Genomic DNA, 8,694 nt, shown 5'->3' with positions numbered 1-8,694 from the left:
TGCTCGCCCTTTGCCTTTAACCTCTTTCTAAATTAAAAACAAATGAGAAACAAATGCTACAAATGTTTAAGAGCAGGGGGCGGGTCTTCCTCGCTGACTTTGCCTCCCATGATGCCACACTGAAAAGTGGAAGTGTTTATTTTCCAAGGACCTCGATAGCTTTGATAATCTGCGGGTGGAAAGTTCCTTCTCTGTGGTCAGTCTGTGTGAGCTAGGTCAGTAGGACGACTTCTCAGCCCTGTGGCATTGAAGCCTGTGACCCTCACCCCGGGGATCCGCTTTTTTCTTTCTCTGGCCACCCACAGGAACCTAGGGCATTTTGCGGTGTGATGCTGTGGGCACGGGTGCTGCCCCTGCTGTGGGCAGGTGAGTGGGAACAGGGACAGGGCTAGTGGGACAGGACCAAGATAACCTTCATTTCTTTGCAGGGTGCCTGGCTGAACAGAATCCTGTGCTCTCAGTGGCTGATTCGGTGACAGTGCAGGAGGGTCTGTGTATCTCCCTACCCTGCCGAGTCCAGTACTCCACTTCCGCCGGTGTCGTTTTTGGCTACTGGTTCCGGGATGGGGCCAAAATAAACCGCGATTCTCCAGTCGCTACAAATGACCCACGTCAATCAGTACAGACGGAAACCCAAGGTCGATTCCATCTCGTGGGAGGCCGAGCTACTGAAAATTGCTCCCTGGACATCAGAGACGCGCGGAAAAGCGACACAGGAATGTACTTCTTCAGGTTGGGTGGACGAGTGAGATTCAGTTTTGTGAATCAGAAGCTCTCTGTGCATGTGATAGGTACGTGATAAGGGCATGTTGTACAGGTCCTTGTTCTAAAGCCTCTGGGTGCCCCGGAGACTAAAAAATGAGGTTGGCTGGGGGAAGGACCCTGGCTTGAAATAGGGTCACATACAGTGATCCTCACCATGTCTTGTGTTGCTATTTCTCTCTGTCCAGCTCTGACTGAGACCCCTAACATCCAAGTTACACCTCCCCTGGTGTCTGGTACTTCTACCCAACTGATCTGTTCTGTGCCCTGGGCCTGTGAGCAGGGGACACCCCCTACCTTCTCCTGGATGTCCTCTGCCCTCACATCCCTGGGCCGCAGGACCTTCTTCTCCTCAGAGCTGAACCTCACACCCAGGCCTCAGGACAACGGCACCAATCTCACCTGTCAGGTGAACTTCCCTGGTGCGGGTGTAACTGTGGAGAGGACTCAACAGCTCAGTGTCACCTGTGAGTGTCAGGACTGGGGTCCCCTGGGGAAGGGAGGTTAGGGGTGTGGGATGGAGAGGTTAGAGCTGGGTGGTGGGTCCTGGAAGCCAAGAGAAGAGCAGCAGGGTGCAATGCCAGCACCCATCTTCCCTCTGAAAAGCAAACAACCATATCTGTCTGCACAGATGCTCCCCAGAAGCTGACCATCAGGGTGTCTTGGGGAGATGACACAGGTAGGCTTAGATTTCTCCTCCCTGGGATGGGTGCAGGGACTGCCTCTGCAGGAGGTGAGCAGGTATTCTGGAACTCAGGCAGGAGGATGCTCAGGATGGGAAGGGGGTTGATATGCCATCCTCCCTCCCCCAACTCACCCACATACTGCACACTCTCCATGAGATGTAGAAGCCTTGGGCCTCGGTCTTTCTCAAGACCCAGTCTTCAGTGCCAGGACTGTGTCTTCATCCCCAGGTTGTCCTTACCTCGGCCTCTTTAATATGATAGAGAGGGGGACTTACGCAGCAGAAATGGACCCATTGGCTCCAGAGGTCAGAAGCCCCAGTTCCATGTGCTAGCCCATTTGGTTCCTGGTGAGGTTACCCCGCCTGGGCTATCGATGATCTTTTCTGCCTCCTATCTTTAAACACACTCTGCTGCTTTCTTATAGTCAATTATGGGAATTGATTGCACGTTTGGGGTCTCTATCCTAGAACGTTATCTACCTTAATTACCTCCCAAGACTTCTGTTATATCGGCTGTCAGGGCCCTAATATACATATGAATTTTAGTGAAATATAATTCTGCCCGTATAAAAATTGAATAGTAATATTTCCTCGTGTCTAATTTCTTGACCACAGGAAAGACATCCTTGCATGTACATTTAAACACACACACACACACACACACACACACACACACACACAGACAGACACACAGACACACACCACTTTGCAACTTTTTCATTTTTAGTTCATTCTTTATTATTTACTTATTTATATAGGATTGGATTAAGCCACTGAGCTACACCCTACATACTCTGCTAATGGGGCTTCCTAAAGAAATTAAGTTCCCCTCAAAAGCCAAGGCCCTAAACTGAAGTCAAAGTCACAGGAAGCCAGCTCTCTGAGGATTGCAGAAGCAAAGCAGCTGTTCTCAACCCCAGACACCCAGTGGGTGCAAAAAGAGACAACAAACTCTGCAGTTTCTAAACAGCTTGGCTAAGGAAAGCAGCTAACTTCCTTATTCTGCTCCTAATGCCCCTCTCTTTCCCCTTTCCTGTCCATAGCCACAACCCCCCCCCCCTGAAGCCTATAACCTGCACCCTACTGAACTCTGGTCGCTGTGTTTCTGAGTCCTGTTCTCTGATCACTGTGGGGCCCGGTCTGGAGGCTCTTTCTGGGGTTAAGTGAAGCCTGCCCTTGGTGTCTGAGGTTATCCAGAGTCTCTTGTTTCCTCCCACAAATTTAATTTTTACTTACGGTTCCTCTGCAGTCAAACTCACACTGCTATGATACACGTGCCAGTCAATGGCAAGTGACTGAATTAATAATTCTTCCCTCCACGCATAGTACTATCACCATGGCTTTCTAACACTGTGACAACATATTTACCCGCTTATCTCCCGACAGAGCCCTGGCACATTCCTTGTCTTTTATTCCATAATGACTCGCACGAAAACCCTCTCTGTTTGTGAGCATGTCTACAACATTACTTCCTAAGGAAGAAAAAAAAAATTCCAGAACAGAGGGCCATTTGTATTTCACACACACAACTGCCAAATTGCACAGTACGGACATTGTCTCCTTCACATTTCCAGGAACAGTAACTCTCCTTAACAAACAGACCCGCCTTTCCTCATGTCACGTGCAACCGGAGGCACTTTCACGGTGTTTAGGTTGGTCATGGTCTGTGGGTGTGGCTCAGTTAGTAGAGCGTCGTCCTAGCACGCAGGAGGCCTTGGGCTGAGTCGCCTGCATTTCATAAACCAAGCATGGAAATGGCACTCCTGTAATCCCAACACTGAGAGGTTTGGAGAGAGAACTTGAGGGGTTCAGAAGTCACCCTCAAAGTCACCTTCACCTACATAGTGAGCCTGAAGCTGCCTGAAGTATTTAAGACCCTCTCTCACAAAGAAAGAAAGAGAGAGGGGGAGGGAGGGAGGGAGGGAGGGAGGAAGGAAGAAAAGAACAATAAAGTATATTTATTGGTCTGTGACAATTTCCAAAGTCATCTGAAGACGCGATTTCTGTTAAGGAGGCAGCTGTCTGTTTGACAGGTCCTTTGGCTGTCATAGTGTGGACAGAACACTGGCATTGTCGCTGGACAGCTCTGCCATTCTTCATGTCCCCTGTCAGCATTCCTCCTCCTGAAACCTCTCTGGGCTTTTAGGATAGCTCCACCATGAAACCTGTCACCTGAAGTGTGCCATACCTGCTTTGGGCACCTGTCCCCAGGACTGTGAGCTCCTGGGATACAGCAGAATTAGTCAGGCCATCGTGAGATGTTCTTGAGAGACAAGGACACATTCCAGGACAAGTAGGGCATCTGGCCTAGGAGGGAAGCGTGGGACCCAGGTAGGGTCTGATGAGCTCACACTTCTAAGAGCTGTTTACTATCTTTTCTCTTTATAGTATGAGGCCGCCGTGGTGGCAGAATAAGACAGAGGGGTTGGGGGGAGTAAAAGTAGATAATGTAAAAATGGAGAGAGGCACATCACCCTCTGAAACCAGGCTCAGCCTTGTGTCTGCCTTCTCAGAAACCGAAGTCCTGCATAGCGGAGCATCTCTGCAGATCCAAGAGGGTGAGTCCCTGCGCCTGGTCTGTGTGGCCGACAGTAACCCCTCTGCCACGCTGAGCTGGGAGGGCCCCACTCAGAAGCACCTCCAGTTCTCCACCCCTGAGGAACTGCAGCTGCCGCGGGTGGAGTTGGAGGACCGGGGAAAATACATCTGCAAAGCTCAGAACAGTCTGGGTACTCAGGAGGCCTTTGTGACCCTCAGCATAAGCAGTAAGTTGGAAAATGATGGGGGAATGGGGCGTTGTGATCACGGCCGGCTGTGTGTGTTGGGGGGGTACCCCCGCTGAACCCTCTGCTTGCATTTCATTCCCCAGGCCGTCTACAGCTGCTGGGACCCTCCTGCTCCTGGGAGGCTGAGGGTCTGCACTGCAGCTGCTCCTCCAGAGCCTGGCCTGCCCCCTCCCTGCGCTGGCAGGTGGGGGAGGGGCTGCTGGAGGGGAACAGCAGCAATGCCTCCTTCACGGTCGCGTCCAGCTCCACGGGACCGTGGGCCAACAGCTCCCTGAGCCTCCGCATGGAATTCAGCACTGACCACAGACTCAGCTGTGAAGCGTGGAATGGCTATGGAGTTCAGAGAGCCAATATCTTTCTACTACCAGGACAAGAGGTCGCACAGGGTAAGCTGCGGAGAAAAGGGATGCTTTCTGTCTAGATTCCGTAAGACTCTGGGAGTGAGCGAAATGGGACTGACTCAGGTTCGTGGTTTCCCAGCTGCTGGCTTGGTTGGATGCTGAGATGCTGGTTTGGGACGCTTCATCACCCCAGGTCTCTCTTGTTAGCAGGCAAATCAGAAACCATTGGAGAAAAGATCCAGGGGGCCATCTGGGGAGCTGGTCTTACAGCCTTGCTTGCTGTCTGCCTGTGCCTCATCTTTGTCATGTGAGTGGTGGTCTCACCTGGTGAAGGCGTCTTGTAATGACTGTTGATTGGATTCCTAGAACCCCAGTGAGATGATGAGTTAGGCTGGGTCTAGCAGGAGTGTCCTGCTAACCTGGTCAGGTATTGACACAGTCTGTTCAAATCAGGCAGTCCCACCCACTGAGGATCTTTAATCCGAAGAGTAGTTCTATCTCCGGCCCCTGTACTTGGCCTTCCCTGGTCGCCCAAATTCATCTAGCTGAGCTGAGAAGTTCCCCTCATCTCTCTTTCTCCAGAGTGAAGGTCCTCAAGAAGAAATCAGCCTTGAAAGTAGCAGGTGTGGGAGGCAACCATCTTGCCAAGAACCCCGTCTCTGCCATAAATAGTCCAAGCATGATTTCGTCCAACGTTTCACTGAGATACTCCATCCAGGTACCCAGACAAGCCCAGCACATCTGAACTGAGCTTCTGTCTTCTCAACTGTCCCTTTAGCATCCAGTCTTCCTCCCACAGCCACAGGCTGGGGACCTGACAGCCACCCCCACCTCTGTCTCCTGCTTCAGGTATTTTACCTAGGTCTACCCATTGTTCCTGTCAGCAAAGCTCTTCCCAATGTAGCCACCTCCTGCCAAGTTTCCACAGTCTTTTCCTGGGCCTCATCTGCCCAGAGTAAACTTCCATAAAGGAATTCTAAACACAGCTATTGATAAATAGCCAATAAACACATACATTGGACATATGTCCAAATATATGTTGTCTAAAAGAATTAGAATGTCAGGCTGGGCATGGTAGGACAGACCTATAATCTCAGCACTCAGGAGGCTGAGGCAGGAGGATGAAGATTGTTGAGCACCTGCCAGGGTGACGTATGAGATCCTTGTAAGCTCAAACGTGAAAAAGGGGGCTTGCGTGTGGCTCAGCGGAGAACGCTTGCCCCGTGCGTTGAGAAATGGGTGTGGCATAGAATTGGAGTGTCTGCATAGACTCTGGCATTGTGACCCAAGGGTAGGACACTTGGTTAGATCCTCCAGGGAATGTGGTGTGGTTCAGAGGTGCTGGAATTTAACAGTGAGGCATGTGAGATGTAGCTCTGTTGTAGACTACTTTTCTAGCATGTGTGAGATGCTAGGTTCCATCCCCAGGAGGGGAAGAGAAAAGGAGGAGTCGGGGAAAGAGAGACAAATAGAAAGACACAGAAAGACACACACAGAGAGAAAGAGACAACAGATTGTATGGGCACACGCCTATATTCCTGGCACTTGAGAAGCATGAGGAAGGAAAATCTAAAGCTTGAGATCCTTGGGCTGCATGGGGGTCTCCAGGACAGTCTGAGCTACTTCGACACTTAATTTTAAGGTTTAACAAAAAAGTGAAGAAATAGACTGTTGGCCACATGTATAACACAAAACCTTCATTAGTCACATTAAAAAAGACACGCATGATACACATTTCATTCCATACAACACATCCAAGTGGCTGTCATTCTGATTTGTTATCAATAGCCGTATGAAACATCTATTAATGTTATAGACACCTTCTTAATTTGGGGTACTCAGACTTTCAGGTCCAGTATGTAGTTTGTCCCCCACCCCCGGGGGACTCCCTCATATTACATACACGTGCCGCATGTAGCTAGCACAACATTCATTATCAAGACCTACAGGGTGGAGTCCAAACTCCCTGGGCTGGTGCTCCCTGATCTGCCCTTGAGTGAAGCCTCCATTGTCTTCTGTGCATCCGTTAAAATATCCCAGGTCTAACAGGCAGACTATCATCTGCCTCCCGCTCTCCCCATATACTGTGAACCCCACTGGGCTGTGGTGGGTCGAGTTCAGGCTTCTTGAGAGCTCACTGTAGCTCTCTGCTTCCGCCCATCAGATCACAATTAGGTGATGTTTTCGTGTTGTTTTTTAAAATTTTACTTATTTGGGTTTTTGGAGCTAGGGTCTCCGTGTAGCCCAGTTGTTCTGGAACTCACGATGAAGTCAGGGCTTGCTCCAGGCACGGTCTTCTTTCTAAGGCCTCTCAAGAGGTGGGATTGCGGGCAGTACACATCCGGCTTCATCTTCATTTAGTTTTGACAGTCTGATGCTGTCATCTGTGAGTCACCCAGCCTGAGTTAGACTATGTTCACATCCATAAAATGGCAAAGAAGAGGATTGCGAAGACCTGTGAGACTTTGTAAAAGTGACATTTTCTGGGGTTGGGTTGCTGCACTGGGTTGTGAGAGCCTTTGCATACTATGTGCAAGGCCATGGGTTTGGTTCCGAAGGCCGTGTAGACAGGCGTATGAGCACATAGCCTCATGACATCAGTAAGTAAGGTCAATGAATGGAGGCATGGGAAATATGCATGAGGTAGCTGAATAAACAGATGTGTTTTCGCCTAAGCCCCAAGCTGCTTTGGTGATTCTTGCTGCCATCTGCAAAGGCCTAACGGTTCCCTTCTCTAATCTAATTCCAGGATGATCTGAATGAATCAGAGTCACAGACTCAGAAAGAACAGCCCCCCCTTGCCACAGCCCCAGACACCCCAGTGGATGAGCCTGAACTTCACTATGCCTCTCTCTCCTTCCAAGGCCCAAGGCCCCAGCAGCCTCAGGACACGGAGACCATCAAATCTGTTTACTCAGAGATCAAGATCCACAAGTGCTGAAGCTCCTTGCCCCATGTGTCCCAGTGCTGACTGGAGTCCCAGAAAGGCATGGCCGAGGACAGCATTGTGAGAAGCATATTCTGACATCAGTGGCCCCTTAAATCAAAGGCTATGTAGTGGAAGGAGGGAGTTTTGGAAGGAATGAAGGTTACAGAGATTCCTTAGGTTCGAATCCAGATTCAGTGTTACTCCCAGAGAAGCTGCCTTTATTTTTCTTTGTGCCCTCTCTTCCTCCTCTGTAGAGTGGGGTCATAAATCATGAGGTGTGTCAAGGAGAAAATGTGTTTCTTGTTGATTGTGTTGCCTGAGCAATGGCGAAGAGCATTTTGCCTTTATTGCACACTTGAACTTCACTTGCATGTTTTTAAGAACATGCGATAGTTCCTAAAGTTATTCTGTTTTGAAGTGGGACTATGGTGTAGCTACATGTATCTCGGATTGGACTCATGTTGGATATTCTGCAGACTCTTTATGATCCCACAGATGTCAGCCCAAACTACTATACCCAGCAAAATTATCAATCACGGGGCATAAAACTAATATATAAAGATCTTCCGCAAATCAATAAAAGTGACAGACAATTCAATAGAAAGTGGTATATATGAATGGCCAGCAAACATACAGGAAGGTGATGTACCAACCAGTGCTTGCCACTGAAATATAAATAAATAACACTGCCAAATCGCTCAGCAATTTTGATCACAACTGCAGGCCTAAATCCACAAGATACAGTTACTCTTCAGACTTGCACAAGAGTTTTCATGGAAGAACCAGGGATGAAGCTCAGTGGTGGAGGGGTTGCCTAGTATGTCTGAGACCCTAATGTGTTTGACCTCAAGTCCTATAAAATAATGAAATGCACCCAAATGCCCATCAGAAGTAAGGCAGGCAAAGTACGTCATACTTATGGGGTAGAGAAATAGCATCTTATACATGTGTGAGTTTTGCTATGTAACATGGAATGATAGAATCCATACAAAGAGTCTCTAGTGTGTTAGGTTATTTGCATGAGGTTTAGAAACAGAACTCAGCTTCTCTCTTCTCCTCTCCTTTCCTCTACCCTCCCTACCCTCTCCCCTCCCCTTCCTTTTCTCTTTGTTTTCTTTTTTGTGTTTTATTGCAAATAGATTCTTTTCTCACACAACACATCCTGATTGCTTTACCCTGCTTCCTTTACTC

The 8,694-nt window shown here is 49.0% G+C and overlaps 1 protein-coding gene across 1 annotated transcript; it reads left to right on the top strand.

Moving 5' to 3' along the window:
* Nucleotides 1–329: 329 nt before the first annotated feature.
* LOC308414119 (sialic acid-binding Ig-like lectin 5) lies at nucleotides 330–7,583 on the top strand (the record flags this gene model as incomplete). Its single annotated transcript, XM_080909294.1, has 9 exons — nucleotides 330–366; nucleotides 429–791; nucleotides 951–1,229; nucleotides 1,394–1,441; nucleotides 3,961–4,212; nucleotides 4,317–4,619; nucleotides 4,782–4,881; nucleotides 5,157–5,292; nucleotides 7,324–7,583. The coding sequence occupies 9 exons, from the start codon at nucleotides 330–332 to the stop codon at nucleotides 7,513–7,515; spliced, it is 1,710 nt and encodes a 569-aa protein (XP_080765420.1). The 3' UTR covers nucleotides 7,516–7,583.
* Nucleotides 7,584–8,694: the final 1,111 nt, after the last annotated feature.

Source organism: Micromys minutus (assembly GCF_963924665.1).
Source record: "Micromys minutus genome assembly, chromosome: 32".
Taxonomy (NCBI): Eukaryota; Metazoa; Chordata; class Mammalia; order Rodentia; family Muridae; genus Micromys; species Micromys minutus.
This window is presented reverse-complemented; position numbering and strand designations above follow the sequence as displayed.